Source organism: Gossypium hirsutum, chromosome D11 (genome assembly GCF_007990345.1).
Source record: "Gossypium hirsutum isolate 1008001.06 chromosome D11, Gossypium_hirsutum_v2.1, whole genome shotgun sequence".
Lineage (NCBI taxonomy): Eukaryota > Viridiplantae > Streptophyta > Magnoliopsida > Malvales > Malvaceae > Gossypium > Gossypium hirsutum.
This window is the reverse complement of record NC_053447.1, coordinates 21,497,945-21,512,993: the sequence shown is the minus strand read 5'-3', so window position 1 is coordinate 21,512,993 and position 15,049 is coordinate 21,497,945. Positions and strand designations below refer to the sequence as shown.

The window sequence follows — 15,049 nt, the reverse complement described above, 5'->3', positions numbered from 1 at the left end:
AGAATCAATACTAAATTGACACAATGCATAAATGTTGAGGGTTAAAGGTGCTATTATGCCAATTTTAAAAGCTTCTACCATTAGCCAACTAATGACCAAAAAGACAAAATTGAAAAGTTGAGTGACCAAAAAAGAAATTTACTAATAGCTGAATAACCATTTTGTAACTTTTCATAGTTAGATAAAAAAAACTAATAGCTGAGTGACTTCTAATGTAGTTTACCCAAAAAATTAAAAAAACATACAAATATTAATTGAAAATTACATTATATTTAACATATTATTATATTAGAATACAATGCAATTTATAATTTGATTTAATAAAAAATAGAATATTTTACCTTCAAATAAAATATTTTTATAACTAATTAGATTTTTATTAATCTTAATTGAAAATACTGAATATAAAATTAAAATATATCCTTTTATAAAATTTATTTAATAGAGAGTTAGTATTTGTTAGTTGTTATCAAACTCTTCATTAACCATTAATAAAGCATTGATTTAGACTAAACAACCGAGCCTTTTCTTTTAATTCATTGTTGTGTTGTGTTTTTTTTTTTATATTTATATAATCTAATCTTATCTATAATTAAATGGCTTTGGATTCAACTTTCTTTCTCTTTCCAATTTTTTATTCTTGTGTTGGTTCCGTACTAAAAACGAGTAAGAGAAAAGGTCATGCCTCCTAATTTCTATCAATTTTTAAAGTCAAGTAAAATTTCCCACGTCAGCCAATGACACGGATACCATTCAATGACGTGGATTTCTAATTAATAATAATAGCGGCCCTATTAATAAAAGTCACATCAAGTATAAGTATAATATTTAAAAGGGTAAACTACCTAGTTAATTCATACAACTTTTAAGACACTTTTATTTTGGTCACTAAAAATGAAATTCTTACAATTTCATCACTCATCTTTTAGGGTGCTTTCATTTTAGTCACCCAATCCTTAAATCCCTAATGGTAGTTAACTTTTAAGTTGATTTCATTTTAGTAAAAAAAAATCATTTTCTAAAGTATTGATTGGGTAAACAAATTAAGAATTAAAGTAAAAAAGTGGTAAACACTAAAGTAATGCATTAAAAAATGGTCAAATTTTAAATTTCAAAACATAAAAATTAATTAAATAATTTGTTGAAAATTTGTTATGCCATGATAATGTTAACCAATTTGTTATTGTAATATTGCAATTAATTAAATTAATCTCCTTCTAAATTTTGAAAATTTATTTTATGTTTTCATATTATTCTTAATGAAGTTAACTCGATAACTCATACTAATCTAAAAGTAAAAAATAAAAAATAAAAAATTGCAATCAATTAAATTAATTGCTTGTTCTTTGTTTGAGTAAAGAAGTGATGAAAAAATTTTGGGTTTTGTTTGGCATGGAAGATATATTTAATTGATTATAACTAATTGTAAGGATTTTTCTTTGCTTTTAGCTTAGTTTGAAAGACTTGATATCATATAATCTAAAAAAATATGGGTTTCATGTGCAATTAGTAAATTAATTAAATTACTTAATTTCAATATTATAGTAATAATTCAATTGATACTATCAAGGTATAAAAAAATTTAATAACTTATTTAATTGATTTTGATGTTTTGAATTTTAAAATTCAATGTTGAAAAAGAAAAAGAAAATTAGAACTTCCGGCAAGGCGTAAACAAGTATAATCTGACAATTTTTAAAGCACTATTTGAGTTTCTATTGCTTTTTCAATTTAATCCTTAATATTTTTTACCCGAACAATATTTTTAAAAAAAGATATTTTTTAGGTGATTAAAATGAAAGCAACTTAAAAGTTAGGTGACCAAAATGAAGGTGTAAACAAGATATGGTGTGTACAAATTAACTATTGTTAGAGATTTAATAATTAAGTTACTAAAATAAAAAGGGTCACAGAATTGCAAGAAGACCTTGTTTAAAAAGAATTTATGTATTTATTTATTATTATCTCTTTTGATTAAAAAAATAAAAACGTGAAACATTTTAGTTCTATTTTTTTATATTATTTGCATGACTATTTAGTCAACCCCACCTCTCTTGCCTGCATAGCAAATAGAAAAATGCACGTCATTTAAGAAAAATAACGGTCCCAAAATGACTTAATTACAAAAAAAAAACTTTTGTTGATTAACCATTCATATTATAGTATCATAAAAGAAAAATTGAAAGAAAAGGTAAAGGGTAGACATGCAAAGTTGCTCTAACACCACCATTGATACCTCGCTCACTAACATGATTAATATATTTCTATATCACATTGCCCAAAACTTTCCATCTTAATAAACTAATCCCAAATTTATTTACTAGGAATAAAATCTTAATAACACATTACTAAATCAAATCCAAATAAATTTGCTTTTCAATATTTTAATGTCAGTATAAAACATTTCCCCATATTTTTGAAAATTCTCTTTCACACCCTCAAATTCTTCATCATTTACAGAAAGACCCTTATCCCCGACAGATGTTCCAAAAACAGTGGATGAGCAAATGCTTTACAGCTACAAAAGCTGAGAGAATAACAATTAAGAGGATCTAAAAATCCAGGTTTAAGGCTTTTTTAAGCAAGCAACCATTTGGGTAATTGAAGCAAAATCCAAGCCCTAGCGGGCATAACTTGGAAAAGGCTGGTGGGACGACACGTGGAAAATCATTGACCCTTAGATGGGAATGAGAAGGTGGGCAGGCAGCGGTTGATCCGTTACCCTTTAAGGGCCATAGCCAACGAAGAGACACAGGTTCTTAAAGAAAAGGACAGAAACTAAACTGTTTATTTATAGTTTAATTTTTTTCGTTTCGAGTTTTTTGTTTGTTCATTAAGAAACACACGAGAAAAGAAAAGAAAAGAAAAGACCCTGCAAGAAATCAGAGAAACAGAGAGAGATGGGGTTATGGGAAGAGACTTAAATTGGGTTAATAACAGTTTACAGTAGAGAGAGAAAGGGGCATGGCGGCGTTGGCAGAAAAGAGTGCTGTAAATTCTTGTATCGTGTCTTAAATGTCTTTGCAACGACAAGAAAAACAAAGTTAAGTTCAAAAGCCAGGCCAGCTGCCGCAGCACAACGAAAAATCCTTGAGGAAAGTGAAAGGGGAGGCAAGCAAAGCTTTGATTCGAGTATAAACGCTGCGCTTTTCCTACACCACAACCCCTTGGTTCTTTTTTTTTTCTTGTTTCCTTTCTTTTCTTGCAATTAGGGGCGCACCGACACCAGCCAAAAAAAACAACGAATAAATTACTATGTACTGATTAGCAACAACAACAACAACTGCTCACTTTCACTTCTTGTTTTGTTAGATAGCAGCGTGTGCTTAGACACGTGCAAAAGGAGAAGAATTGGCAATAGCGGCTGTTGGAAACAAAAAACAATCGGGTTCTGAAAATCAAAAGGGAGAGGTGGGGAAGCTTCTGATATGGATTGTCGGTCACAATTGAGGTCTGGGAGAGGTTTAGAGGAGGAACAATGGCGGGGTTTTTTTCACTAGGAGGAAGAGGGAGCAACAGCCAAGAAGACCAACGAAACAATCCACCGCCGACCGATATCCAACCCGAGAGCTGGTTTTGGTACAAAAATGAGGATGCTTCTTTCAAGGGTTTCGAATTGTGGCAACAGCAAGAAGCTTTCCAACGCCAGGACCAAAGCATCGGCAGCAACAACAACAACAACCAGCAAGGCCAACAGCTACAAGATCTTTATTCGTCAGCAGCTGGATTAGGAGTTGGGCCTAGCAGGAGCTCGATCAACATCGCTGATGATTCCTCCTCGAGATCGGCTTTTATGATGATGGGTGGTGGAGGTGGAGGCGTAAGTTGCCAAGATTGTGGTAATCAAGCTAAGAAGGATTGCCTTCACATGAGGTGTAGAACCTGTTGTAAAAGCCGAGGATTCGACTGCCAAACCCATGTTAAAAGTACTTGGGTTCCTGCTTCCAAGCGCCGTGAAAGACAACAACAACTTGCTTCTTTACAGCAGCAGCAACAACAGCTTCGTGGAGAGAATCCCAAAAGACAGCGAGAGAATCCAACATCTTCTCCTCTTGCCTTCACTCGTTTACCCACAAATGCGTCAGGTATAGTTTTGTTTCTTGGGGTGTGTTCTTTCTTTAACTAATACACTTTATGCCAGCTCTCAGTGACACTCACACACAGTCTCGAAGATTGACTATTTTTTGTAAGAACTTAAGAGGGGAAAGGAAAAAAGGGAATGATAAAAGTTAAAGGAAGCATACATACATCAATTGCGTGCAATGAAATCAACCTCCATAGTTAACTCTCCAGCAGCTTTCTCTCCATCATTTCCTTTTTTACATACTGTTTTTTTTTTTGTAATCGTGACGAATGTTTTGACAGGGAAGAAACCTTTCTTTTTCCTCCCTCTTTCTACGCGTCATCTCTCTCCTTTTCTCTCTGCATACCCCCGTGTTTATGGTTTTGTGTTAACCCCATTGTGCTTGGTTGCATTTCTCTCGATTTTCACTTATAAATCATTGAAAACAGCAAAATTAATATAACCCCATTTTGTTTTGCACCTACATCCTTGCTATTGCTGTTTTCTTTTCTTTTTAGGGTTAGAAGTGGGGGATTTTCCGGCAGAAGTGAACTCTGAAGCGATGTTCCGGTGCGTGAGAGTGAGTGGCATTGAAGATGGTGACGATCAGTATGCTTATCAGACGGCTGTGAACATCGGAGGGCATGTTTTCAAGGGAATTCTTTACAATCAAGGCCCCGAAAGCGGCTACAACATGGCTGCAGCAGTTGGTGAGAGTTCTTCCGGCGATGGAATCCAACAACTTGATCTTATTACTGCTGGTCCCACCGCCGCCGCTTCCAACGCGGGTACCGGCGCAGGCAACGCCAGTTGCAGCAGCGTTACAGCCGCTGCGTCTTCATCAACCGTCGCATTTTTAGATCCTTCCTCTCTTTATGCAGCTCCACTCAACACTTTCATGGCTGGTACGCAGTTTTTCCCGAACCCAAGATCTTAAAAACACGTCCATAGTCTTTTTTTCTAGGTCTCTTCTTCTTCGTTGTCTACTTTCTTGCCCTCGATCATAATGAAGTACTACAACATTTGACACCCACCATTGATGAACTAGGTAGTTGTTAAGAAAAAGGTTTAAGAAAAGAGAGAAAGAGAGAGAGATGTTTGGTATTTTTGTTGTGAAAAAATTTGAATGCTTTTTAGTTCCAAATCATCAATATAAATTCTTCTTCTTCTGCTGCTTCTACTACTGCAACTATATTTGCTGCTTCTAAATCTAAAGCTGTTTTTGTACGAAAATGTGCACAGCATGTGGCGTGTCGAGTGAGTGTTTGTAAGTTAGAGAAATATTTTTAATATTTTAGTGAGATTGTGGGGTTGAAATAATATGGAAAATTTTTTAGATTTTCTGGCTGGTTTTTTTCAACTTGGGGAAGCTGCTTTTCCCTGTTGCTGTTTTCCCGTATGCTTACCAGTTTCAATGTGGGACGAATATTGGTTTCTTCTTTGGTTGGACAAACTACAAAGACAGCATCTTTTTTTCCTTATCACGGTATGGGCGGTCCAGCCATCCATGAAAGCTTAGCTAGCTTCCATTCAAGTTCAAAAGGTGAAACATAAAATCCTTCTCTCTTTCTCTCTCTATGTATAGATATTCTTGTGATAATTATCATCACCATCATCATTTATCATTTCATTCATTAGAATAGACGTATGCATAACATAGATGTGACTTAACTTCTTGATAAAGTGGGAAATATATCTTATCATCTGTTCGTTTTTTCAATGTTTTTTTCTGCAACATTGTCTGTAACGACCAAATAAGATGCATGGTTGCATACAATTACTGTTTCATATTCATGTCTGCATTATTTGAAAAGTCGGGAAAATTGCCAATGAATGAACTAAACTAAAAGATTGCGAAGCTTTTCCCTTAATGGACCTTTTCTTTCCTTCGGCTCGACACTGTTTTCTTGTTCTCACCTCCCGATGACAAAAAATTTAATTACAAGGTAGGGTTTCTTTTTTGTCATTAAATGCTTTTAAGACACGGTTATATAACATGTTTCAATTACTTCAAGCACTCAATGCCAGCTGCTGTGTACTATGTCTCTTTGTTTCATGGCTAATTACTCGTGGTCTGTCAGGAAACCACTTTATCACATTCTAGCTTAATTTGGATTAAACTACAAGGCCATAGCTAACATGTTTTTGAGTTTCCTGGGGAAGAGTTTTATGCCCTTTAAATTCGAGTTTTGTGCAACATTGGGAGAGTTTGCCCTCAAAATGTGGTTTGACCTGGCTCCATTTGGGATTTAGTCGGGTCTTTGTTGCTTAGTATAGGGATCTCAGAAAATAATAGTTTTTAACTTAATTTTGCTTAAAAACACAAGTTAATCAATAGGTGTTGGTGTAAGTCACATTGCATTCCAAAAAAACATAAGTTTTAAAGAGACAATATTGTTGGAAGAGACAGTTATCTTGAAGATAAACTGGACATAGAAAATACTAAAAAGCAATGGTTTATTGTTTTCTTATAATACCAAATATGGTTAAATGCATGAAACATCTTGTTCACTATATGTAAAAGGGATCTCAATTGATCTATGAATATCAAACAATCTAACTGACCAGTAAATTAAGCATAGTCAGTTTCATTTGCAAGTAATCTTCATGTCATTTAATTAAATATGGATGTCAAAAACCTGCCTTCTGCTCATGGAAATTTAGCTTCACTTGACATTGATAAAATAACTGAACTTAAATTTTTTTCAGAAACAAACCATCTATAAATGGATCTATCTGGCAGTGTATTAAAATGGATTAAAGTAATTTTTTTAGAAATAAAAATTGAAAGGAGCTTGAAACATGCATGTAATTCAATATATATAGCAAGTGTTTTGTTTTCTTGTTTTCTGAGCAGTTTCATTTCCATGACTTCTTTGCATTGTGACATTAAGAGTATTATTGATAACATCAATCTTATACTGTAATATTTAAAAAAAAAATCAATATATGCACTTTGTTTGTTTAGACATGAATGTTCAAGCTACTTGCAGAGTAATGGTTAACAGGAATTTGCTGGGAGCATGCAAACCCAATAATTAGCTTTTTGAGTGATCCACTGGAGTCATTTGTTTAGTATGTTTGGGACATGAAGGGGTTGAAATTTAATAGGCTGTATATGACGACAGAACAAGAGGGTTACAACATTATTAATTATTATTATTATCAAGAAAGAGTTCGATCATATGTCGTATCTGTGTCTGGTTTTAAGAACAAAAGATAAACGCTAATGGACCTATTGAAATCGAGTTGTTTTTTTTTTCTTTTGGAGAATACAAAAAGGTTCTTGTTTAGGGTTGAAGTGGCTATTCTGGGCATGTTTTTGGGTTTCAACCGGAACAACCACATGGAAAACTGGGATCTTCCTTTTGTTTTTATATCATCAGGTTCAGTTCATGCTTCATTCCATCCTTGGGTCTATGCGGTGATCTTGCCATGAAGGGTTTTTTTTTTACCTGTTTGTTTTCCTGCAATTAGTTTCATCTGTCCAGCCAACATTCCTTGAATTGCACCCAGGAAACTTAAGAATATTCTTGGTACGGTTTTCCCTAATATAGTAAAGTTTACTCGACATGTTGGGTACTGAAAGACTGATAAACTAAGATTTTCGATCATTCAATAATGGTTATATCATCCATCTGATCTCATCTTTGTGTGTTAATTCGAATGGGTATGTTTTTCCCCCTAGTGTCCACTGTAAGCAAACACAGTGTTCCATCACATCTTTTTTCCCCCCGAAAAGACATTTAAAAGAATTGAAGCCTTGAACAAAATTTAGTTTCTGAAAATCATCTCTTTTTCCCATTGCCTGACTGAGGTATGTTTTTATTCTTTTTAACACGGATGGCAGTTTGGGTGATGGGATGTAAAATTATAATGCTATTTTAGCTGTTGAGTTGTCGAGCATTTGAGACTGTTTCCCCATTGCTCAATGCTCCTAAAAACCTTCACTTTTGTCGGTTTTGTCATGTGATGACTGCCACTTTTGCATGAAACTCAGGTGGATTCTCCATCAACTTTCATTTTGTTCCCCGGAATTTTTAACTATCACTGGAAAATGAATAAAATGCGAAGGGGAAATCACTAAATTCTCCCCAGTTTTATTTATTTATGCTCATATTTTATCCATCGGACTATGTACTGCAATTGCCACCGGGAACCCCCACTTTCATTTTCTATTATAAATCTTAATTATTATCCTACCCCAATCTCCTGGTATGGATAAAATAATAAAGCAAAAGGAGTAAAGATGAGTGAAAAAGCTTTGGCAGTTTGCAGTTTGGAGTTATCTGAAAGAAAACGAAATCAATGATTACGCAAATAAAAAGGATTTTTGGTTGAAATGCAAAACCCAGAGAAGGGCTAAAAAACTCATTTAAGGCTACTGGGATTCTATTCTGGCATTAAGAGATGGTGAGGGTGCGTGCGGGGGATATGTCGATATCTGCTGCGTACGTTGTGGCCACTGACCAGTGGGCATCTGCAGCAATAATATTAAGTTTAATTTGGAGTTGTGGGCATAAATTAATGTGGTCCCAAAACAGGCTTTTGCTGAGTTCCTGTTAGTATCTCAGCTAAACGCTGTTGAGCCTGTGAAAGAATTCATGGTGGATCTTATGTCTGCAATGAAAGGATTAAGTTTCAGGTCTTTTAGGACCTTTCTGAAACTTAATTACTGCAACAAAGTGGATTTATAGGAACAGTTGTGGTTTAGGGTCCCCAATTTATTTATTTTTTTTGTCTCTTAAGACAACTTTAAAGCTTAAAAAAGAGTGCCACCTAAATCTGCATCCGGGTCTTTGAAACGACAGACATTTTAAATAGCATTATGTTGCTTCTTCTCTGGACCAAAAGTCTAAACACCTTTTATCTCCACCCCATGCTTCTGTCTTTGCTCCTTCATCTTCCAACATATCTAAACTCAAAAAAATGGGTCTAAAATTTCTTCGGGTCCATCTACAACTAAGCTTATTGGATATATGCCTCCATCTTAAAACCCCTCTGATCAAAAAGAAAATATTCCATTTCAAGTTAATATAATATAATGATTCAATCATAAAGCAAAAGATCCAATGTTCATACCATGTCACATCCAAGTCATTCACCAAGAAATCAGTTAGAGAGGGCCGAGGGGCCTGATTCTTTAAATGCTAACCAATTGTTTTTTAAAAAGTTAATGCTTGGAAATGCTGTTTTAAAACTAAACAAATCTTGCAGTACATGCACACTTGCGTCGCACTAGAAACCTGGGAACAGAATGCAATTTGTTTCAAGTATAACTAATTATATTTTCAAAGGTTTTAATGTGGTTTATTGTTGTGGAGTGCAGTAAATACAAATCTTTTGTTGATAGTTCTGGATTTAAGGACCATATACATCCACCATGAATTTATATAGTGACCTCTCATTTACAAATTCTTTCGGAAGGAACACAGGTATTTAGGGACGAAATAAAAAATTTTGTGTTGAGTAGTCAATATTTGGGTAGCCTAAAGTTATTATTATTTTGGTGTGTTAAGATGTTATACTGAATTATTAATTTTAGGGTTTAGGGTTTAAATGGAATTATATTATATTTAAGAGAGGTACCACTGGAGTATTTTAATACAATGAAGAGTATAATGTTTTAAACCTGGCCGGGCCTGGACTTGGAACCTTTTTTGTTCAAGATCCAGATTGGGTTTTTAAATCTGGAGATGGGCTTAAAAGCAACATTGGTATGATAGTAATTTCACAAGCGCGTGAGAGCGTTCCCCCAGGGACGTCGCGTCTTCGAAAGTTTTCGTTTCTGATCCGTCCGTTTCTGAGACTGACGAAAGACTACTGAAAGGAGCTTTAGAGACCTCCCTCTCCAAACACACACAAAAAATCAAACCTCATTTCCATGGCGGATCCCTAAATTCAACAATCCAAACAAAAAAATGAACCGTTAACCGTTAAATCTTTATTATTTTCCTTTTTTTTTGAAAATTTCTATTTTCATTATTCATTTTTGTAAATCCAACCACTGCATTTCGTTATATATATAAATAGCAAAAAAAAAAAATCAAATTCCATGTCAGCTCTGCCTGCTTCAGTTTCTTCTTCTTCCTCTTGGATCCCTGAAGACGATCTCTTATTAAAGAACGCCATTGAGGTAACCTCTTTTCTTCTTCCTCTTACTAATTTTCCTCATAATGTAATTTCCTATTTTACACTCTCTAAACGAATCTTTTGCATTCCTTGACCTAAAAGTCTAAAACGAGACAAGATAAAACCCCTAAGGTTAGTGGAAATTGATGATTAATTTAAATTTTGGTAATTACAGTCCGGTGCTTCATTGGAAGCACTAGCAAAAGGTGCGGTTCGATTTTCACGGAAGTTTACTGTTAAAGAATTACAAGATCGATGGCGTGCTTTGCTTTATGATCCTGTTATTTCCGATCAAGCGGCGGCTCGTATGATTGAGGTTGAATTATCTGCTTCTAATTTATATTCTAAATCAAGTAAATGTGATAACTCTGTTGAAAATGGAAGTGCTAAAAGAAAATTCGAAAGCGTTAGAAGATCGTATTATGCTATGAGGAAGAGGGCCTGTAATTACCATGTGACGAACTCGAGTGGTGTTAGTTTTCTTGGATCACCAAATGGCAATGATTGCATGCAAAATAGAGGTGGCTATGATGAGCTCGTAGAACCTCGAGAAGATTGTGTTCAAAACCAATTTGGATTCTGTGATTTAGGGATAGGTTGTGTAGATAAACGATCACAAGACAATGACCTGAAAGTAACTTTGAAGGAGGATTGCTTTAGTGAAAAAGTTGAGAACCTTGAACAGAATAATGTGTCTAGCGGGTCTCCTCATGTCATTTTTGAGGCTTCAGTTAAATTTGGGCATCCATCTGGTGTTGAGGAAATCAAGCCTTTCTCAGTGGGATGTTCATCGCCACAACCAGATATGCCGCTGTGGAAAACAATGGAAGATGTTCCAGCAGCTGTAATGCCAGTAAATGATGGCCCTCTAGATAAAGGCCAGGACGTAGAAGGTGAAATTGTGCATCCTGAAGATGTCGATGGTAAGAAAATGTGTGCATCTGGAAATGATATTGTTCCTTCAGATATGATGTTAAAAGATGGCTATGAAATTAATAATTCAGTTGTTATCTCAGGTGGTGATTTAGCTGAAACAGATGCTTTATTAAACTTTGATGGTGATGCTATTGATAAATCTTGCTATGAGAGTGTGAATTCACTTTTGCTAAATTCTCCTAATGATGTTCATGAAGATGATACATCAAAGACTAAAGAACATGAGACATTAGTTTCAGATATGTGTCCTGGTACTTTAGAAGCTGCAACTTATTCTTCAAAGTTGGATGAAGTTCCAGACCAACAGTCACATTCTGGGCACACTGAACAGTTGTATTCTGGGCATCCGGAAATCAATGTGCCTTCATCTGCATCGGTGTCAAATCCTCATTCTCCCGAACTTAATGATGAAGGTTGCTGCATGTTGAACAGTGAGGATCCTGAAATCCCATGCAACGATGATGTTCTCTTAGCTAAAGCTTTTGCTCCACAAGAGTGTCATAAAGTGGGCAGTGACCAGGCCTCATCCTTTGCAAATCAAAATGATAGTAAAGAAGAACTAAGCTTGATGCAGACAGAAGATAATCTTGCTCAATGTTTTACTGCTCCCAAGATGGTAGGACTGGACTTGTTGTCGGAATCTAGTCAAGCTGCCAAATCTGAGTTCCATGATGGTCAATGTCATGTGATTTCCAGACAGGCTCAGAATTCGCTGGTTGACCCATATAGGTTCAAAACCTCCCACGCATTTCCCAATTCTGCTGCAAATGGTGCAACAAAGGAAGAGCCATCAGATGAATGCAATACCAAAGATATTTCTACTTATGCAGAAGCAAGTTCCATTGTAGATAGTGTTTTGGAAGCTGAAGCAAACAAGACAACATTTGATCAGATAGAATACGGAAGTGAAGATGATGTTCCTAGCTTTTCTGATCTTGAAGCCATGGTAAATCTTGGGAATTGTGTTCATTATGAGGAATTTTTTATTTTTTGTTGTCAGTGGTATTTATTATATCTGGGTGTTTAAAGAACAATTATTTGATGTTCACTTCAGATACTTGAGATGGATTTATGTCCAGATGAATCTGATTCTTTCATTAGGAGCGAAGGTATGAAGTTCAATTTGCACTACCAATGGTTTAGTCCTGGTTGAACCACAAGCAGTGTGGAATCCATGGACTGTTGACTTTTTGAGTGTTTGCACATGTTGATTTGTGTTCTTGAAATTTCTAGTCTCAAGATATCAAGATGAGCATACAAGGAAGACACTCATTAGGTTGGAACAGTGTGCTCGGTCCGCTATGCAAAGAGCTACTACATCTCGAGGGGCACTTGCTGTTTTATATGGCCGTCATATGAAACATTACATTAAAGAAACTGAGGTACTCAATTTATCCATGCTTGTTTTATATTGCATTACGCTAACAATCAACCTGCTCCCATCCATTATTGGAGAATTTCTTGATGTGGTCAGGAAAGGTACTTAATGGACTTTTGTTTCCTCAATTCCTTTTACAAACTCGTTGTTTTTCCCCTTGTTTTTGTTATTCAAGCTTTTTGGTTAGATAAGTGGTGGTTATGCGTGTGTTCTTCTTTCTATATTTCAATGCATGAAGGTGCAGAAAGTTTGCATTGTATTAAAATTAGATGTGAGCTTTTGTATGTACCAATTTCAAATTGCCTGGTTGGGCAACTGATTTCTTGACTTGTGACACAAAAGATGAACATGTTACTAGTGCAAGTTCTCCATGCTTTGCAGGTTGTACTTGGCAGGGCAACCATGGATGTTGATGTTGATATTGACTTAGGAAGAGAAGGGCGGGCTAACAAAATATCTAGACGACAGGTGTGATATTTTGATTTCCTTGACATGGTTACTTGCATTTTTTTTGTGACTTGTGGACAGTGTATAGAGGAGGATGGGGGGGACTTGAACCTTGAGTCTGCATATCCCTGCCCCATATGGGGGAGGTATCTGACCACCTTGCCAAAGGCTTTGTCGTCTCTTAATTTAGATGTTGAATTGTTAGTTGTAGATACTTCGCCTCTTATAAATTATCCATGAATATATTAGCATCAGTTGCCTTATGCCATCGATGCGGTTATCATTTCAAGGTAGGTTCTATGTGTTGATGAGGTCTATCACTTTGCTGACCGGAATACTTGGAGAGAGGGAGGAATGAGAGCAATAAACTCATTAGCAATTTACTATTACTACTGAAGTGGAATACTGGCACTCTTTTTATTTAAGAATGGATGGTATTTAGTGGTGCCCCTGCCCTTCTATGTGAATTAAATCCTTAATTAAGATATAAAGAACCATACTTTTAGGAAGTTTCATTAATCAGTTTAGAAATACTGGTTTTAGACACTGTTATTAGCTTTCTGAGCTTGTTCGTCTTATATTCCTACGTTTGCGCTATATGCACTTGTGAAATTGAACTGTATGTTATTGATTGTACCTGCTTAGCTTGTCAGATATCCTTTTTAGATTCCTTTGCTCCTATACTGCTTGCAGATGTACATGGGAATAATTACTCTCCTCATTTCTGCTAGGCAATTATAAAAATGGAGGGAGATGGTTCCTTCTCTTTGAAGAATCTGGGCAAGAGTTCGATATTCTTAAATGGGAAGGAAGTTTCTACCGGACAGCTGATGGGTCTTGTTTCAAGCAGTTTGATTGAGGTAGGCTTGCTATATGTTCACTCATCCATCTTTTTTACACTGTCGAATTCTAGAGATCGTGTAATGTTATACGCTCTCTCACTAATTGACATTTTCCTTTTTCTTGCAGATTAGGGACATGGCTTTTGTCTTTGAAATAAACCAGAATTCTGTGAAGCGACATCTGGCAAAAATCACCCCGAAGAAACAAGAAAAGAAAACTGCATTCGACTTCCCGGAAGAGCCAAAGAAGGTATTGCATGAATAAGTAGAGGATCTAGAAACACCCTACCTTTTGTTTCTGCAAATTCAATTTGTATAATTCAGTTAGTCTTTAGGGCTTTACACCTTAATGATAGGAGCAGAGCAGATAACATATGATGTTGTACTGTTTTCATACAACGGCCCGTATGTATAGACACTTCTTGACTTAAATATATAAAAGTAGCAGTTCATATCTCAATTATAAAACAGGGGCAGAAAGATAAAACGAAACAAGCACTATGCATCCATCATCCGTGTCGGAGAGTGGGTTTACAAACAATTATAAGAGTAATGACGATGCTAATGGGACCCAAAATTAAGATGGTGTCCAAGGAAAGCAACTAAGATAAAAAAATTCGCTAACAGCAATAATGTGACAAATCGTGTTGGGCATGCCTAATGAGATGAGAATCTTTCTACCTAAAAGAAATGAGATAAGAATTTACATATTCTGGTGTTTTGGACTTCCCCTAGTGGCAACATCACATTACATTTTTGAGTCGACACATTCAATTTTGTATACTAGTCTTACTAACATTGTGGTTGGCAATGCGTTTGATGTAACCACCCTTTAATTGAACTATACATGTATTATCTTCGCATAAGATAGCTGACTTCTTTTCTTGTCAAGGCAAATTACATATCTTCCGGATATGTTAGGTCAATAACCTAAGCCAAACACATTCTCGGCTTGCCTCATGCATTGCAATTATTTCTATATGATTTGAAGATGCGACAGTTAATGTCTGCTTTATTGAACGCCATGATATGATAGTGCCTCCACATGTAAATAAATATCTCAATTGAGATCGACCTTCATGTGGATCCGATAAATATCAAACATCAGCATAGTCGACCAATAGGGATTTTGAATCATTAAAATAATCCTATATCAATGGTCCATCTAAGGTATCCGAATACATGTTTAATTTCATTCCAATGTCTACGTGTTGGAGAATAACTAAATTTTGCTAACAAGTTTACAGTGAA

General features: G+C 35.5%; 2 protein-coding genes across 5 annotated transcripts; both read left to right on the top strand.

The window, feature by feature from the left end:
- Nucleotides 1-2,759: 2,759 nt before the first annotated feature.
- LOC107913028 (protein SHORT INTERNODES) lies at nt 2,760-7,682 on the top strand. Of its 2 annotated transcripts, none has more exons than XM_016841460.2 (4): nt 2,760-4,085; nt 4,582-4,968; nt 5,401-5,606; nt 7,057-7,682. In XM_016841460.2, the coding sequence occupies exons 1-3, from the start codon at nt 3,479-3,481 to the stop codon at nt 5,580-5,582; spliced, it is 1,176 nt and encodes a 391-aa protein (XP_016696949.2). In that variant the 5' UTR covers nt 2,760-3,478; the 3' UTR covers nt 5,583-5,606; nt 7,057-7,682. The 2 variants fall into 2 exon arrangements, with proteins under 2 accessions (XP_016696949.2, XP_016696950.2); XM_016841461.2 differs by having other exon boundaries at nt 2,799-3,132; nt 3,313-4,085; nt 5,401-7,682.
- A 2,144-nt stretch (nt 7,683-9,826) lies between these two features.
- Nucleotides 9,827-14,258, top strand: LOC107913027 (uncharacterized). Of its 3 annotated transcripts, XM_041106482.1 has the most exons (8): nt 9,827-10,199; nt 10,371-11,118; nt 11,212-12,077; nt 12,186-12,240; nt 12,365-12,513; nt 12,891-12,977; nt 13,688-13,816; nt 13,926-14,258. In XM_041106482.1, the coding sequence occupies exons 1-8, from the start codon at nt 10,119-10,121 to the stop codon at nt 14,061-14,063; spliced, it is 2,253 nt and encodes a 750-aa protein (XP_040962416.1). In that variant the 5' UTR covers nt 9,827-10,118; the 3' UTR covers nt 14,064-14,258. The 3 variants fall into 3 exon arrangements, 2 of the variants coding, with proteins under 2 accessions (XP_040962416.1, XP_040962415.1); XR_001688395.2 differs by having other exon boundaries at nt 10,371-12,077; nt 13,650-13,816; nt 13,926-14,006; XM_041106481.1 differs by having other exon boundaries at nt 10,371-12,077.
- The last annotated feature ends 791 nt before the right edge of the window (nt 14,259-15,049 follow it).

Bases quoted from the DNA above. Each gene is read 5' to 3' on its own strand.
- LOC107913028 (XM_016841460.2), top strand. From the start codon at position 3,479: ATGGCGGGGTTTTTTTCACTAGGAGGAAGAGGGAGCAACAGCCAAGAA. The intron at 4,086-4,581 runs GTATAGTTTTGT...TTTTCTTTTTAG, and splicing joins TTTACCCACAAATGCGTCAG to GGTTAGAAGTGGGGGATTTT. The intron at 4,969-5,400 runs GTACGCAGTTTT...AAAATTTTTTAG, and splicing joins ACTCAACACTTTCATGGCTG to ATTTTCTGGCTGGTTTTTTT.
- LOC107913027 (XM_041106481.1), top strand. From the start codon at position 10,119: ATGTCAGCTCTGCCTGCTTCAGTTTCTTCTTCTTCCTCTTGGATCCCT. The intron at 10,200-10,370 runs GTAACCTCTTTT...TGGTAATTACAG, and splicing joins TATTAAAGAACGCCATTGAG to TCCGGTGCTTCATTGGAAGC. The intron at 13,817-13,925 runs GTAGGCTTGCTA...TTTTTCTTGCAG, and splicing joins TTTCAAGCAGTTTGATTGAG to ATTAGGGACATGGCTTTTGT.